The 18,485-nt window shown below is 42.9% G+C and overlaps 1 protein-coding gene across 1 annotated transcript in view; it reads right to left on the bottom strand.

Annotated features, from left to right (window-relative positions):
- Positions 1-17,596, bottom strand: part of VAV3 (vav guanine nucleotide exchange factor 3) — a 425,211-nt gene extending 407,615 nt beyond the window's left edge. Inside the window, exon 1 of the mRNA XM_040232183.1 lies at positions 17,190-17,596. Within this exon, the coding sequence (XP_040088117.1) occupies positions 17,190-17,393 (204 nt within the window). The 5' untranslated portion in view covers positions 17,394-17,596. The remainder of the gene's footprint in view (positions 1-17,189) is intronic.
- Between the last annotated feature and the right edge of the window lie 889 nt (positions 17,597-18,485).

The following is an 18,485-nucleotide window of genomic DNA, read 5'->3' as shown; positions in this document are numbered from 1 at the left end:
AGACTTTGAAACCTTGCCCTTTTTTTGTCCATTAGAAGTATTTCTCTACAAACCATCTGACAGTATGTTAACAAGAACTGCAAGAATGTTTATATCCTTTGATCTGAAAACTTCATTTTGGAAAATAAAGCTGAAGGAAATAATCCAAGTGGGGAAAGAGGAATAATCTGTACCAGGGTATGATTTATAATCATACCACTTATAAAAGAAAAGAACTGGAATTATAGCCAAGCTCCCAGGATAAACCATAATGGAACGGAATATTTAAAAAAGAATGCTTACGTATAAAACTAAGTCACTTTGTTATATAGCATATTAGCACAACACTGGCAAATCAACTGTACTTCAATAAAAAATAAATTTAAAAACATAGATGAAACTAAGAGAGAGATCTGTAAGTAACCCAAGTGACAATTATGTAAACAGGGGAGGACTCATCATCCTGTTCACAGCTACATACTACTCCAATATTACTTTCTATGTGATCCTGAAAAAGGATTCAGTCCTTGCTAAAGTTCTTCAGCTGTAATGATTAAGTTCTCTTAATGAATTTCTCAAGCATCTAGGGAAACTGGCATTAATAATACCAACCATAACTGCATTTAGTGGAAGAACTGTTATTACCACTCTCTAATGTGCAAAGCTCTGAGGAAGGAACCTGTCATATATCATCTCACCTAACAAATACCCTGACAACATACAGAGTAGACGGTGCTGTTCTCTACAGGCAGCTGAGAGAATAGAGAGGCCAAACAGCTGCCCTAGACCGTACAGCTAATCAGTAACACATCCAAAATCAGGACTCTAAAACCCATGTTCTCTTCACTATAAACGCCACTCCCTGATCATCAGAGAAAATGGAGGTTCAGAGAAATTGAGCAAACTGAGACTCCAAGATCACAAAGCTGGTTAGTGACAGCACGAGAATTTCAATGAAGGTCTCCCAATTTCAGTATAGACCTCTTGTTATATCCCAGACGTCATATAAGAAGTCACTAATAGATAAAACTATACACATTAAATCACATTTAAGCCACAATATTCTAAAGCTTGGATTCAACTGACCTAAAGAAAATATCTGCAGAAAGACAGAACACAACAGAAAAGAAAAATTTGCAAAGGCCAACAAAAGGTTATCCATCCAAAAAACTGTAGGAAAAGCCCTGTATCATGAAAAGAGTAGATGGGATGGGAGACAGAGGACCTTCCATTATTACTAAGTGCCTACTATGTCCTAGTACTGTGCTGGCTATTTTGCCCAACAGAATTTACTTGCTCTTTGCACCACTCTGCAGGAAGAATCCTATTTCACAAGCAAGACAACTAAGATGGTGAGAGATTAAGGGATCTGCCCATAGTCACAGCCCAGGTGGTATGATGTGAACCCAGGCCAGTATGATACTGAAGTTCCTATTTTTTCAATAAACCACACTGCCTCCCACTGCAACACAATTGGTAGAATTATATTTTTTGCATTCTGTGATTAAAATGAAGGACAGAATAATATCTGGCCTTCTTGTCCAAGCAATATTAAGGCTAATGTTATTAAATAGTCATGCAACAGCCATTCATACGAGCACTCACTCTGTACCCTGTATGACTTGGGAAGTTGAACAAATGGTCCCCAATCCCATGGAACTCAGAGTCTAGGAGAAATAACGCTTTTGTGTCACCATTAATGAATATCCATATTCCTGGCAATTTGGGACACATCTGTGATATCTCTTTGGAAATGGCAAAAGCTCAGCTCTCTTAGGAGCTGAGTAATTCTGGATGGCTAAATTTCTGGATTTAGCAAGAGAATTTGCTCTCTGAAGCATGAGATCTTTGACTTCACAACTCTTCTTATTTAATCATTGCTCAGTGCTTTTGTCAATTCTCTCAGGACATTTTGAGCTCCAAATCCTGAGATCTTGTGCTCCCCATTCTCACTGATTCCCCTTTACTATTCTGTCCAGTGAATGGATTGATAGATGGATGGGAGTGAATAAGATCCTCATAATAAATACCTCACATAAGCAATTCTGAACTCAGTCACTTTCCAATCTTAGAGAGTTTTTCTGGTTTGTTTTTAAGGAATAATACAATTTAAACTTCTCTTGAAGTTCTGGGTCATTATTAGCATTGTGATTTGAGAAAAAAATAATGTGCTATGATTCAGGAAACCAAGTAAACTTGGGAAAACTAATGTGTATATTAGGGGTCTTAGACTGATCATTTTTAAAATGAAGGAACTGAACTACAATTACCTCTGAGGCGTCTTCCAGCTCCACAACCATATAGCTCTTTGAAAAATAAAATCAGTTACTATAATGGTCCATTCACACAGAACCATCCTTCCCCTGAGCCTTACGCAGTATGTGAATTAGTTTGGCTGCATTCTCCATAGTCCAAGAGGCACATGGTTTCTGAGCTCCTGAGTCCATGATTTACAGTTTTGACTCCTGGCCTAACTTTCGGTTCTCTTTTCTCATTTTAACTTGCAACCTGTAATTTCCTTGAACTTGGAGGGGGGAAAAAAAAAAAAGGTTTAATGAAAGGATTGGAATCTACGTTTATTTGAGTATCTTCCAAGTGCCAAATAAAATATGCATGACTTTAATTAATCTAATCCTTACAACACTGAAAATAGGTATTATCTCTATTTAATAAATGTGGAAACCCAAGATCAGGGTTATTAAGTTGCCCAAGGTTGTAAGTGGCATAGCTAGGGTTCAAAGCCAGGCTGATGTCTCCAAGGCCCACGTGCTTTCTACTACACAATGCCATGTATTAGAATAGGGAGTAAATTAAAGGTCCTCAGCCTTGAGGTCAGAATCTAGGAACTCTCCCTAATGATTACATAAATTACATTTAGCTTATTGCAAGTACATGGAGTTTAAGAAATTCATTTTCTCCCTTCTTCTGTAGAGAAGGGCTTTATTAGTATTATTTATTATTATTTTTAAGTGCACTTTTTTACTTAGCTTATTGTATATAAAACCCAGGAGGGCTTTAGGTAGTTATCAAATGAGCAAGGATACCAAAAAGCTTAGTGCTAGCTAGGTGAGAATTTATATGTATCATTTAAACTGGTGAATCATTTACTAAACATTGAAGGGAAAAATTAAATCCCTTACCAAATTTTACTACTTTTCTCTTAACTAAGGTCATTAAATATAACTATATATTTGAAAAGATTAAAAACTCAACAAGCTTTACTATCAGGGTGCTGCATCAATATGCTCAAGAATCCAGCTTCATGTTCTAGAATTTATCAGGCTGACACTGATAAACAATAATCATATCACATTCTTTCCTTAAACACTGTCTCTGGAGGCACCCAAATCTTTCATGTAGGTGTTCATCCTGAGCTCCAGAAATCTCAGTTCCTGCTTCCTCTTCACTGTAGATAAATGACTTACAGTCTACTGAATCTCCAAGTATATTTTATGGGCAAATGCAAGGTTCTATTTCCAAGTACTCTGTCATTATTAAAAAGTTGAAGTCAAGCATTTCTGGTGTGGCTGACTATGAACTAAGCTAACAAACTTTAACTAGCCAATAAATGCTTTTTCATATTTGCAAGTCAAATGCCAGGGAATTTAATAATCATCTGCTAAATCTACACTTTGGAGTATCAGTAAGTGATCAATAATTCTAGATCTACTTTCCTTTGTTAGGCACCATATATGTGATTAAGTGGAAGTTGCATTAATTGAAAGATAACATTACCATAAAAAAAAAGGCTTACTAAAACAAGCAGACACTGTGAACTGTATGCCAGGGGGGACATGCAGCCTCAGTCCTGCTGTGAAATGACAAAAATGACTTGGGAGCTTCTGGTTTGTCAGTGGATGTTCACTCAAACACACCACTGGGTTCTGCAGACCACAAACCAAAAAAAGTACTGCTCATGCAGGGGGCTGAACTTCTCAGAATCAAAGTTTTCAGAACACCTGGTTCCCTCTGGGATTTTCATTGATTAAATATTTCTTTCGAAACCCCAACTCCTTTCTTGGGAGTCAGAAGGCCAAAAACTGTACACATGTACTTGTAAAGTTTGTGACAATCACTCCCTCTCATAAGAGTAATAGTGGTCACTATCACAGGGAGTGGATGAGATGGACTGGGCCAAGGACAAGTTCAGGAGGGCTGGGTGGTCATGAGGAGGACCAAGTGAACTTGCAGGGACTGGGGGAGAGTCGGGGACTCAGGGAGTCTGTCTTCAGCAGATTGGAGTCTGAAGCGGGAATGAGAGGAAGCCAGAACATGAGGTATTATGAAGCGGCGAGAAAAGCAGCATCAGGCCGCAGGGAAGCGGGACAGTGAACGCAGGCTTCAGTGCTGACTTCAGCAGCTCTCTTCAGCTCACATGCGAGAACAGGAAAGCCTGTGGAGCAGGGAGCTCCAGGAAGGCCCCTCTGAGGTCACAAAAGGCGAAGGGAGTGTGGGTGAAAGTGGCTGGCTGCAGATCCAGACCGGACGGAGGAGTACACAGCCAGGGGCAAACGGACCAGGGAAGGAGGAGTGGTCAGTCAACTAAAGAGCACAGGGAGGATGAGGAAGGGTTCAGACAGGTGTGAGGGAGGGAGAGGTGGCCAGCCAGGAGGTTGGAGGGAGAGCAAGCAGGCGTCCACATCCTCTGTCTCTCACACACACACACCCCACCCAGTTTTCTTTCACAAACCTTCTTCCTCTCTAGTAACCACTCACATCTGTCCTCTTCCTGGTCTCGTCTCTCTCATCCAGTTGTGTGCACTTTTGCACTGACCTTGAGGCATCCAGTGACTTACCTTCTTTCTGCATTTTTGCAAAGGCCTCCCTCTAAGATCAAACCTGCTCTCTCTCAGCCCCTCAAAAGCAGAAACTCCCTATGATTTACCTTTATGCCTTCAGTGCCCTGCACACAGGGGGAGGCACTAGATAAATGTCTATGGAAAGAAATACCATGAGCCAGGCACACACACAATCCACTTTGTGCCATTAACGTCATGCCCTACACATCAGCAAATTAACAGTGCATCCAAAAGGGCATCACTCACCTACCAAATATTTGCCATGTCCATCATTCTAACTCAAGAATCCCTTCCCATCCCCCTGTCTTATAAAGGCATGTCTGAGGTAAAATCCAGACTGAAAGTAACACAGGGTCAGGGACTGAGTTTTATTCACCTTTGAATCCTAAGCATCTACTTCAAAGCCCAATATTTAGCAGACAAATGGATAATTTGATTCATCAATCATTCATACGTACAAATTCCCATGAAAACAGAACCAAACAGAAAGCAGAAGAGCTCTGAAATTAACAAAAAGCAAATAATCCACAAACTAGGTAATCAGACTCTAAAATGACTGAAAACTGCTTTTATTATTTTAAGTGCTTCTATTTTAAATACAAAACACTTCAGTACCAACATAATAATGTCACTTTACGTTCCCAGAGTAGGCCTTGCTTTCTCCAAGCTCCTGCAATTCACCATCCATCAGCTAAGCTAGGCACCAGGAATGGGAAACTTCACTGAATTTGGAATTAGGACAGCTGGGCTCAAGTCCTGTCTTTACCACTTCCTGACTATGACCTTGAGAAAAGTCCTTCAGCCACTGCACATCTCAATTTCCTTCTCTGTAGAGCAGAGATAAGATCTTGTTCTTCCTGCCTCTTAGACCTAAGAGGATCAAGAAGGTAAGGGGAGGAGGAAGGAAATAAAATCTTGCTGAATACCTACTATACCCAGACATTTTACATATATTACTGAATTCTCACCACAATCCTGCAAAGTAGATTTTTACTATTTCTAGCCTATTATAGGAGGAAATTGAGACTCAGCAAGGAAACTAACAATTTTATGAACTTGGGAAAAGTTAAGTGCCAGAGCTGGGATTCAAATATTTCTGGCTGGTCCCAAAGCTTTCCTCGTGAAAGATTAAATGAAATCTAAATATGTGTAAAAAAATTCAGCTGCTTTTTAGCAAATCACCATATATATAAGTGTTTTCTATCACTGCTTTAAGTATGGAAAGTGGAGACAAAGAGAAGCAGCTATTTGCTAAGGCCACATGTCAGAGACAGCGATAGGGCCAGAACCTGGGTCTCCTGACTTCTGGCCTGAAGTCTTTTTTCTCATTAAACCACACCACCCTACACCCTCAGGAAAAGGCTCCTGACATTACTGGGCACAGAGGCATGATGCCTGTTTTTTCAGATCAGCTGTTACAGATCTATTTTAGGACAAGCACTTTGAAAATCATGGAAGGTGAGTATCAAGTGTTTCATTAAATATTCCATATTAATTGACCCTTTAGAGAACTCCCATGTGAGCAGCATATGCTGCCGGCTTCCTGTTAAGCAAGCCACTGAGAAGCTGACTACACTTCTTGCAACACATATTTTGAAAGCACATTCAGACAGCAGCACAAAGTACAATTCGAAAATAGTTTTCCATGAAAATCAGAAGTAGCTACTTCTCTGGCCGTGCTTCTGTCCATTAAATGCTCATGACTGGGGAAAGGCAGAACGTAAATTTGTGACATTTGTGACTGTCCTTAATTCCAAGCAGGGTCTGTGTTAACAGGGGGAAAAGAAAAAAGAGTGGGTATAATATTCCAAATAACAGCTAACAATAGATGTCTGTGAATTTATAAGAAGAATGGTTATAATATGGGGGGTGGGGGGAGGGGAGGAATAATCATGTGAAAACATGCCCTGTAAACAATGGTATTCTGCGCAGGGAAATGTGAGCAGTCCTGACCCCACTCAAGAGCAGGGCATTAAACTACGTCCTGGAGCCCAGCTGTCACAAGGCATGATGTTAAAAGGCCAAAAAGGACCTGCTATACACTCACTGTCTCCTTTCCTCTTGTTACCTTTCCTCAGCTTTTCTGCCTTTATTTCCTTTCCCCATCAAATACCTGTCAAAAGCCTCTCTCCCATTTTACACTGATACATGTGATAAATATGGATAAAACCATCCAGTTGATACATTCAACAATTGAATGTATACATTCTCTTGCAACTCCATGGACTAAAGACTGCCAGGCTCCTCTGTCCATGGGACTTCCCAAGGAAGAATACTACAGCGGGTTACCATTTCCTTCTCCAGGGGACCTTCTGGACCCAGGGATCAAACCTGCATCTCACACATTGGTAGCCAGATTCTTTACCTTTGAGCCATCAGGGAACCCTGATTCAACACCCTAAACCAAAGTTGCTACTCACCATGCAACTTCTTATGGCGGTGCTATCTATGTTCAAGAGCCACAGAATCAATCAGAACATTCTTCCGCAGGAATGCCACAAGACCAAAAGACAGAGGAAAAAAGAAAAATCCCTCATAGCTCACTTCAGATTTGCCAATAGCCTTGCAATTGGGATCTTAGTTCACTTTAAATGTTTTCATTCTAGTCTTGTCTCTATCACGAACTACTTGTTAGAACAAGTTACTAACTCTTCTTAGCCTTGAAGAGTATCACGAGGATGAACAGCAGTGTCCCTCTCCTGGTGCTGTGATGACTGGCTGAGATAATGTGAGCAAAGTGTTAACACATTGCCTGGCATGTTTCTGCAAAAGCAGTAGTAATAATCATCGTAAAAGTAGTTAACATTTACTGAGCATTTGTTATGTACCAAACACAGGGATAATTCGTTCATTTGGTCCTTTCAACCACTCTAGGAGGTAGGTTCTTTTTATTAAGTCTGTTTTGGAGATGAAGAACTTGAAGGAGACAGGTTCAGGCACTTTCCGGTAGTCACTCAGGGGGAAAGCAGCAGTATGTAGCAGAGTAATGTAATCTGCTATTGTTAGTAATGCTGCTTAAAGAACAGATGTTTCTGGTTTGTAATGACATAGTGCTCAGCACATATTATTAAATTTTATATAGGTGTGTTTGACAAGGTAGTAAAGACTTATTTTCATAAATATATCAATAAGTTTCATTAATGCCTACTTATGTCTGCAAGAAACGTATGAGTCCCTGGGTCAAATTCTAGAGGTGTATATAAATGAAAAAGCCTATGATAGCCTCAAGCAGGCTCACAGCATGGAAGGGATAAAGATAAGAAAAAGACTGCAAAACAGTACCAGGAATGCTGCCCTCTACTCCTGTATACTGTACAGTGTGGCACAAAGCAGTAAGGGACCGGCCACACACATGGAGGGGTAGGGTGACCCTCACTGCAAAGGGCCCCTGAACCAAATCTTCACTCAGACTAATGAGAAAGGGCATTTCACATGGAGAAATGGGCAAACGCAAAGGCAGAGAGACATTTAACAGCACAGTTCATTTGAGAAGCCACAGAAAGGTCAGGAGCAGAGTTGAGAAAGCTTTCAGACATGAAGCAGTACCAGCCCATGGGCCCCTGAGTGCTTACTAAGGAGCCTGGATTTTATCCCACGGTCCATAGGAAACCATTAAAGAGTTATAAGGAGGTAGACGGCAGACCTGCCCTAGTAGCTCAGGTTAAGCTTTAGGAGTCCTTACTCATTTTCCATCACTCCAAACAGTCATCGGCAAGTCTTTGTGTCTCTATCTTGAAAACGCATCCTGTGCGTGCGAACAGAAAGATCCAGGAGACAATAAAAGACATAGGAAAGCACAGAGATAGAGTGAAGGACGGCTGGCCTTTGCTAGGAGCACTGATAATTCATCCACAGAACACGAAAGAAAGCATCGTCTATGGGTTAGATGCAGGAAGGTGGGAGCCTGAAGAAACTCTCCTCTGACTGTGTCTGTTTTCTGAGAGGAATAGGAAGCAGGATCACCAAGTTGAGAGGAAGAATGGATACAGAGGTTCAAGGAAAAAAAGGTACCAAATAGGCATCTGGGAGAGTCAGAGACTGAATGGTCTAGGGAAGTTTTCCAATTGGTCTCAGTACCCCGTTATACTCCTAAAAAAATAACTATTGAGAATCCTCAGCAGCTTTTGTGTTTGGGAGTTTATCTATCAACACCTAACATATTGGAACTTTAAAACTGAGAAATCTTTAACATATACACAAATATACAACAACAGCAATGACATCAGCAGCATGTAGCTTGGGGTAAACTCCACTATACACCTGTGAGAAAATGACAGTGAGAAAAGGCAAATAATGTCTTAATATTGTTTTTAAAAGTTTGACCTTAGGGAACAACTAAAAGCATTTGAGGGGCTGTCAGAAGTTCCCCTCGTAACTCAATTGGTAAAGAATCCACCTGCAATGCAGGAGATCCCAGTTCAATTCCTAGGTCGGGAAGATTCAATGGAGAAGGAATAGGCTACCCACTCCAGTATTCTTGGGCTTTCCTTGTGACTTAGGATAAGGAATCTGCCTGCAATGCAGGAGACCTGGTTTCAGTCCCTGGGTTGGGAAGATCCCCTGGAGAAGGGAAAGGCTACCCATCCCAGTATTCTGGCCTGGAGAATTCCATGGACTGTATAGTCCATGGGGTCACTAAGAGTCGGACATGACTGAGTGACTTTAACTTTCACAGAAGTCTCCAGATCATACTTTAAGAATGTGTGGTCTAGAGAAATGTAATCAGATGGCTGAGTCACCTGAGGCACCTACCTGAGGACAGGGATGTTGAATTTAAAGTGAGTGCACTTAGGAGGCATAGGTTTCTCTCCACTGGGTCCAGCAGCTGAGCTGCAGGCAGAAGGTGGAGAGCTGGATTTAACCACGGTTGTATTTTAAACAGATTGAATATCCCTACCCAAGAGAAGCTAAGGAAGCAGCTACAATGGCCATGGTGTTTAAGGTGAGTAGGAAGGAAATGAAGACATGAAGGCAGTGAAGAGGTGGTAGGACCAAGAGTTCAAAAGATTACTGAATTTTAGGTATTAGTAGAATAATCCAAAAAGGAAGGATGAGTAAGAGAGTAGGATGCTTGAAACAGAATACGGAAGGTAACTGGTAACAACTTCAAACTCAACATCCAAACTATCTATACGCCCTTCTCTCTGAAATCTGCACCTCCTCTCTATCCCCCTAGTCACCCAAGCCTAAAACCTGAGGCTCATCCTGGATACTTTCCACTCTCACTGCATCTAAGTGGTCCCAAATCTGACCCAGTACAACTCTTCATCATCTCTCATCTTTCTTGCTCCTCCCTGTGCCTTCACTCCAGCCCCTTCTCTGGCGGTGCATCCAGCGGCCTCATCTACGCTTGACTGAACTTCAACAGGAGCTTTTCTCACACCCAGCTCCATTCTGCCCAATTCACCCTTCACTCTGCTGTGGAAGAACTTTCCATGGTGAGCTCTGATCATGTGATCTTCATGCATCCATCCATTCATGAAGAAACTATAACCCCAGAGACGAGGACATAAAATAGGCAGATATGGGCTATCATCATGAACACCGGGTCCATCCGAGTATGAAAAGGAGGTAATAGCACAGTGTCATGAAATAACACAGGGCAGAGGATACGCACAAAAAAGGCAACAAAATAGAAAACTCAGAAATTCTCAAGGTGCTTATAGAAGCCAGCAAAAAAAGTTAAGAAAGAATATAAAAAATACAAGAGAACCAGAAGAGTGTAGTGTGGTGAGAATTAGAATTTCAGGACAGAAGGAAAGTCAATAATACAAATTGCCACTGCAGGTTTAAGGAAAAGAAAAAAAAGAGTATGTTGTATTTGAAACTTAGGATCCTATCAGCGGTGATCTACACTGGATCAACCCTAATTGCATTACAAATATGATATAATTTTCTCCATCTTAGGGAGAAAAAAAAAAACGGCACTGTCTCATTTTCTTCAGCCTGACAGACACGGGATTGTACCTCACCAGTAAAGCTTTAGCACGCCGATCCTTTATCCCAGGCTCTGGTTCCTAGAGAGCCCAGGTTAAGCCATCAAGTATGCAGACAGACTAAGTGCTTAAGATGCCTGAGCTACTTCACATGAAAAGGTCTTGATTGGTGTCAAATTTAAAATTATGCTGGCCAAAAGAATAAGCCAACAAATGGCAAAGAGGTTACCGACTCCTGAGAAGAAACACTAAATAATGACATATTCTGAACTGACTGGCTAAAAATGTAACTGGCACACCACTCTTTTTGGACAAGGATAGCCTTTTTTTCCCCGCAACCATATAACCCAGTAATCTTCACACAGCAGTACCTGGCCATAGGGATGAAGACTTGCATTTGGAAAGCACATCTTAAAACTAATATAATTATGGTTTTCAAACAATGTACAGTTATGTATAGCAGAAATAAACTTCTCTTTAAGCAGTGACAGCAATAAAAACCCAACTGTGTAGGTGAAAAAGACAATCATTGTAATATCAGCTATAAATAAACCAAATACTAATTGAAAACAAAAAACAAAAAACTGTGTGTTAGGAGCTTTGAAGGAAATCCTGGGGACAAAAGTGGTGAATTCTTTACGAAATGCTGCATCACCAGCACTTAGCACTCGGTGAAAAATATTATGTTGGGGAAAAAAACATGCACATCAATGACTGAATCAAAATGGTATTCAGCAGAGTAGCTATCAGAGTGACAAGCTTTAGGAACACAGTAAATATATTTCATATATGTGTATGTGTTAGTTGCTTAGTCGTTTCCGACTCTTTGCGATCCCAAGGACTGTAGCCCGCCAGGCTCCTCTGTCCACATCTCCAGGCAAGAATACTGGAGTGGGCTGCCACTCCCTTCTCCAGGGAGATCTTCCCGACCCAGGGATCGAATCAGATCTCCCCACAGTGGGCAGATTTGTTACAATCTGAGCCACCGTGGTGTAACGGCAACCCACTCCAGTTTTCTTACCTGGTAAATTCCATGGACAGAGGAGCCTGGTAGGCCACAGTCCATGGGGTCACAAAGAGTCAGACATGACTGAGCGACTAACACTTTCTGGTTAAATATATTTCACTTATATTTTTTTATATACATACACATCTTTTCCACACATACATATGTATACAACTGTGCCATATGATAAAATTTGTCTAAATCTGAAAGAGCTCTTGTAATTGGTATCACATAAAACTTCGATATGATAAGAAAATAGCCTGTTTGATCTCTTTTCCCCTATTAGCCACTATCCCATTTATCTGCTCTCTCTACAGCAAAAATTACCCCCAAACATATGACTATACTTGTGGTCTAGATCCCCTCCTATTTGTCCTTCTCCTCCAGTGGAGTGTTTGCCCATCACACCCCAAATCTGTTTCTACCACGGTCATTCAAGAATTTCATAGTGCTTAATACAATAGTCCATCTTCAATCCTGTTTTCACTTGAACAACATTTAACATGTCTAATCAGTCCTCCTAGAAACACTTTATTCACCTGATTTGCTCAAACCACATTCTGCTGGCTTTCCGTCTTACCCCGTGGCCATTTTCTCTCAACTCCTCTACAGGGTCTCATCTCTCTACTCTTGACACATGGGCAAGCCCCAGGGCTCACACCTCTGACCTTTCCTTTGGACACTACTCCCTATGTGATACCATACACTGCCAGGATTTTAAATACCATCTATACTCTGATGACTCTGAACTTTATCTCTCCATCTCCAACTTCTGCAGTTGCCTGCTCAGCATCTACATGTCTGATGGGCATTTCAGACATCGTCCTCCCCCTCTCTCACCTTCCACCTTCTCCATCTCAGTCAATGAAGACTCCATCAGTTCAGTTCCCCAGGCCAGAAACCCTGGAGCCATTCTTGGCTCCTCTCACACCTGTCATCTGATGCTGTCAATAAGTCCTTGCCGGCTCTACCTCTAAAATATACCTAAGGCTGGATTCTTTCTCACCCCTGCCCTGCTCTCACTCCAGTCAGAGCCACCATCATCACTGCTGGAATGACTGCCCGAGCCTGACTCTTCCATCCTGGCTGCTCTGCCATCTACTCTCAACACGGCAGCCAGAATGACCCTACTGAAATTAAGTCAGGCCACGTGATTCCTATTCTACTCAGGGTGAAAGTCTTAAGTCCTCCACAGCCCACAAGTGCTAAAAATCTAGTTCCCATCTTCTCTCTGACCTCATCCCTACCACTCCTTCCCATACTCACTCTCCTCCAGCCATTGGCCTTCTGGATGTTCCTCCAGTTTACCTACCATTTAAATACCCCTCACGACCTTAGCACGTGGGTGTTCCTTCTGCCAGGAACTTGCTTCTTCCAAACATCCATATTCCTGCCTTCTCGCACTCCCTTCAGGTCCTGCCCAGTTCTCAGGTCCTCAGAGGAAGCCTTTCTTGACTACCTTCCATAAAATCAAAGCACGTTTCCTCTAGACCCTGACCCAGACTCACGTCTCTTCAGAGCCCATCACATTATGTAGCCGTTTATTTACTGTTCCTCACTAAAATGTAAGTCCTTTTAGGGCTGGGACTCTACTGAGTTTATTGCTCCAAGCCAGTACCTAAAACAGTGTCTGGCACATAGTAGGAACAAACTATTTGTTGAAGGAACCCTTGAAAACTGAATAAGTCATTTTAAGAAAATTCAAAGTTTACCTATACTGTACACAGTGGTCAGTAAATTTATCAAAAGTGTTATTACAATTCTAAGACAAAGCACAATTACAAAATAATAAAACTAGAGAAACTGTCTGCAATGCAGGAGAACTGGGTTCAATTCCTGTGTTGGGAAGATCCCCGGGAGAAGGAAATGGCAACCCACTCCAATATTCTCGCCTGAAGAATCCCATGGACAGAGGACCCTGATGGGCTACAGTCCATGTGGTCACAAAGAACTGAGTGACTAACACTAAGATTAAGATAATTTCACTGACATTACATCTGCGGTTGATTACAGGCATTTATGGAGACCTTCTTAACCACCAAAATTGACATCAAGCCCAAAACCCAGTCTTCCACAAAGCACCTCCCCAGCACAAATAGCACAGGAAGGCTCCTCTCTTCCAGAATCATGTATATGCTTGGTATCCTACCTAGAACACTGCTTTGGATGAAAATAAAATCTGTCTAATATATACAGAGATCAGATTTCACAGATTGTGTGGATTTTCATGGATCATCTGGGTTTTATTTAACTTTCATTCTTTATAATAAAAGGAATATGTTAAATATGTAACTAAATGTGATTAATATTTAGCACTTTAATAAAATAAAATCTAAATCAGGGTTTAAAAAAAAAAAAAGAACCTATATTAAACTGAAGAATATTCTGCTCTTTCAATACAAGACCCCCAAAAGGCCAATGTCCACAGCCAAAAACAATTATTAAGTAAGAGAATCTAGATCCCATTTATAATTTTATTTTGGAGGACAGTTGATTAAAACTCCAAGATTCAGACCTAAAATTGTTTAATTATTTGAGGGTTATCATTTTTTTTAACACAAATAAGGTAGAAGACTAAACAAGAAGAGTGGATGAAATCCCATTCATTGGAGATAAACATTATTAAAAGAGGCTACTCATTTTAGCCTCTTTCTGAAAAATTAAAAAGCAATAAACAAGATACTGATACACTAGAATTTCTAGTGTCAATATCTGTTCATAACAGTCTCAAATACCACAAAACTCTGAAGTGAGAGTCTCCAGTTATTTCCTGGCTTAGAAGATCAGGTGCTATAAAGAGTCTATTTCAAATTAATATCTTCAACAAAACTTAAGCCAGGTAGACAGAATGAGTCTTAGATATAGCAAAAGCCACAAGAACTAGTAATAGCAACTCTAAATTCAGAAGAGTAAGGTCTGCTGGGACACATGTCAGAGTTTCACTGGGTTATTAGATTATTCACTATAGTGTATGAATTGAGCTGACAGATTAGGAGCCTTATAACCAGAAGCAGACAGAACCTTCACCAAGACAGACAGGAGTAGTTAGAGGCAGAAATGTCAGCCCAAAGGAACTTGTAGACCTTGCAATTGATGTTTAGAATTTTGAGTGTAACCTTTTACCCTTAATGTGACAATAGCAAAAAAAAAAAAAGTTTCAGTAATTTTGCTAAAAGTGAACACCTATTAAGTGCATAGTATCTGCCAGGCACAGAAGATGTATTAAGTATGTCAATGAATTATTTAATGAAAACACTACTAAGTCTCATTTAAAGATTTAAGGACAACTTACATAATATAAGATCACCTGTGCAGCACTCAGCTGTTCAGCAACCTTCTCTCTGCAATGTGGCCAAGAATCAGGAAGACAGCAAAAAGAGACATCACCATATTCAGGTACTAGCCTTCCACAGTTCATTTTTGGAAGAAGTCCAGACTCACAGAAAATTGTTGTTTAGTCACTAAGTCATGTTCATAGAAAATCACCGCAGAGAATTTGGACCCAGGAAGCTCAGGGTTAAGAACCCCAAAGTACAACAGCCTAAGGAAGCTCATTCAACTGTTCAGCTCATTATAACATGGTGACTTATCTGATAGAATAGTGTAGTAATTCCTTTAGGGCAAGGATCCTGAACTGTTCACTGCTGTATTCCCAGTAGGGAATAGAGTTCTTAGAGCAGTGTACGAGCCCAGTTTTCATTAATGATGCTTATAATGATGATTCTGTCGTCAGAAATATTAAATTACATCTACTATATTCTACAAGGAGAACAAAGAGCAAAAACACATTTGAAAAATTTTTCATCCATTGTTAACATTGAACTAAAGGTTAGAAAGCTGAAACAGAGAGAACGTCAGCTGTCAAAAACACTTGATTATTGAGAACCACTTAATGAACAACCCCCAAGGGTTCAGTTTCAGGATACATACCATACTAGCTGCTGGTGGACCAAAGCATCCTAAGGCCATAGGCCAGGTGGCAAATGGGGATCTTCAGACTGGATAATCAGTTGCAGCTCCCTAGAGAACTCTGTGCAAAGCAGCAACTTCCAGCTTAATGGAAAACTCTGTTAAATCCTTGGACAGGATATTCCGAACTGTGACAACTCTTAAGGGGTCCATGGAGTTAGCCAACACCATCCCAGAATATGGGAGAGTATGAAATAAATTATCTCACTTCTAAAACCATGTGGTTCTCACCACTTACAAGCCTGTTCTTTCTTGGGAACCACTAACCAGCAGGTTGAAGGTAGACAGGCAAGGTACGCAGAACTGAAGGTGCAGACAGGCCCTGATGAAACGCTGACATCCAGAAGAGAGGAATGTGCATGCTCTAACTTTAAAAACATAATTATTACATTATCTCGAGTCTGCCTTATATAAAGTTCTGCTGTAAAAGGCACTGTTCTGGTTGCTAAGTAGCTGAGGCTCTGTATCATTCAGGATTAGTGCTGCTAAAGTGTATCATGTACAGAACCGTTTCCTCTCCCTTTCAAGCTGAAAGTGTATTTTTTACTCTGAAAGTGGCTTTTTCTCTAAAAGAGAAAATAGATGTACTGAGTTGTGTTTAACAGCTTTCTGCATAAAAACTTTCTGACAGGACCAAGAAACTACCATTGCACTGTGTAGCGACTTACAAGTTTAGGATGCACACAGCCTTCCAGGGTTGCTTTTTTTTTCTTAAACTCCTCAAAGAGGCACCTCCAGGAAGGGCTCCAGCCACAGAAGCCAAGAGTGCACCATACCACCTGAGCAAGCACTGAATGAAGGCAGGCGGAATCTGGAGTGAAACTTCTCGTTTCCTGCCGCTCTTGAGAGAGGTTGGACTGGCTCCTTCTCACATGGCTTAAGACGAGCTATAAACACAACCATGAAGCTTGCCAGCTGGCCCCAAGCTCAGGGGCTTTCAGGGTAGCCGCAACGTTGCGCTCCCTTTTCCGCCCTTTGGCCAGTGTCATTCCTGTACAGATAACGGTACCGGAACGCCCTCCACTTCCTAGAGTCCTCATTTATGTCATGCTTCCTCTTTCAAGAAAACATGGGGACGAAATGCAAGCAAAAGAACTAAAGGCACCATTACCCCCATCAGCTCTTTCCATGCCTTCCCATGGTTATGAAAAAAGAGCTGAACCAAATTCTTTTTGTTGCGCCCAACACACACACACACACACACACCCATCCACCCACCCACTCCCAGTAGGTGAAGGGCACCTTAGGACAGCTTGTTCTTTCCCGCCTCACAGAAAGCCCTTAAGAAATCCTCATACCATCTTAGGACACAGGGCTCTAGCATTCAACTAAAGATCTAAACCATGTCAAGCCAAGGTACAAGAAGCAGAAGCGGACCGCAAAGCAGAAGGCAGGGCAAACAGAGCGTACCTAGATGTTTGCATTTACACAAAGACATTAGCCGGCTGATTAATGGGAGATGCCGGCTGGAGGCGGAGGCGACCGCGCCGGCCTCGTTACCTGGGACATCTGCGGCCTCAGGTTGATCTCCTTCAGGTTGATGGAGTGCGCCCGGAGGTTGTTGAGCAGCTGGCAGAGCAGGACTCCATCGCGGAGGGTCTGGGCCAGGTCGAACACCTGCGCCGAGTCCCAGGTCACCCGGTGGTTGGCGGGCAGCACCTTGCAGTGGATGAGCCACTGCGCGCATTGCTTCCACGGCTCCATGCCCGACGGCGCCTGGACGCTGCCCGGCCGGGGCAGGCAGCGGAGATGCGGCGGCGGCTATGCCGCCGCCGTTCCTCCGCTCCGCCGACGCCAGCCGCGGCCGGCCCCTTGCCTGCGAGGGTGCGACGGTGCGAAGGAGCAAGCGCCGCGGCGGGCGGATCCCGGGCCCCGCGCCGGGCTCGGCTCCGATCCCGGCCCGGGTCCGCCGCCTCCTGGCCGCCGCCGCAGCTAGTCCCGCGCGCTCTTCTCGCGCTCCGGCCGGCTCGGCGGCGGCGGTCGCGCACAGGCTTCCGACTTGCGAGCCCGGCGCCGGGCGACTGAGCATGCCCAGCGCGCGGGCCGGTCTCGCTGCCGTCTGCGAGTCCCCAGAGGCGCGGGTGGGAGAGCGCGCGCCGCCCTGGCCCCGGGTCGACGGCCGGGGCGGGGAGGAGAAGGGAGGGGAGCGGGGCTCCGAAGGGGATCCCTCAAGGCGCCCCCGCCCACCACGAGCCCTCAGGTCGGCGGAGCTCGCACAGCCCCAGGCATCTGGAGATCTCCTGCTTGGGGAGAGTGTCTCAACAGTGTAATTCGGTGGCGACTTCTATTAGGACCTCCAAAACACAATTTTTAAAGGGTCCGAGAGGAGCGAAGGATTAATTGGGGCATCCGGACTCCTCAAAGAAAAGAAAAGAAAAAAAAAAAAAAAAGGCACAGGGCATCTTGAGAACGTAACGCTGAAAGTTACCCCTCACCCCTTCCACCTTCTAAATTCTCTTCCTACAGATAACTCCTGTTCCTCCAAGTTAGTTGCTCGTGAGGATGTTTTGCCACAATAAAAGCGTGTATCTGGAGACGCCTGCCGAACCCACCCCCACCCCTCCCCGCAGCTTATTTCAACGCGATGTATTTTTCACTTATAGATGGTTTCCCTCTCCCGTCTTGGGCTCGGAACTGTTGGCGTCGCAGTCCCGGCCCTTTCACTAAAAGCACAAAACCTGCGGGAGAGAAATAGGCCTGTGAAACGCCCACCGAGCCACGGCGGCCGCACTGCGCATGCGTCGGCGACGGGCCGGTTTTGAGCGCGTAGAGAACTCTAGTTCTCAGCGGCACGGG

Source organism: Oryx dammah, unplaced genomic scaffold, assembly GCF_014754425.2.
Source record: "Oryx dammah isolate SB20612 unplaced genomic scaffold, SCBI_Odam_1.1 HiC_scaffold_28, whole genome shotgun sequence".
Classification (NCBI taxonomy): Eukaryota; Metazoa; Chordata; class Mammalia; order Artiodactyla; family Bovidae; genus Oryx; species Oryx dammah.
This window is presented reverse-complemented; position numbering and strand designations above follow the sequence as displayed.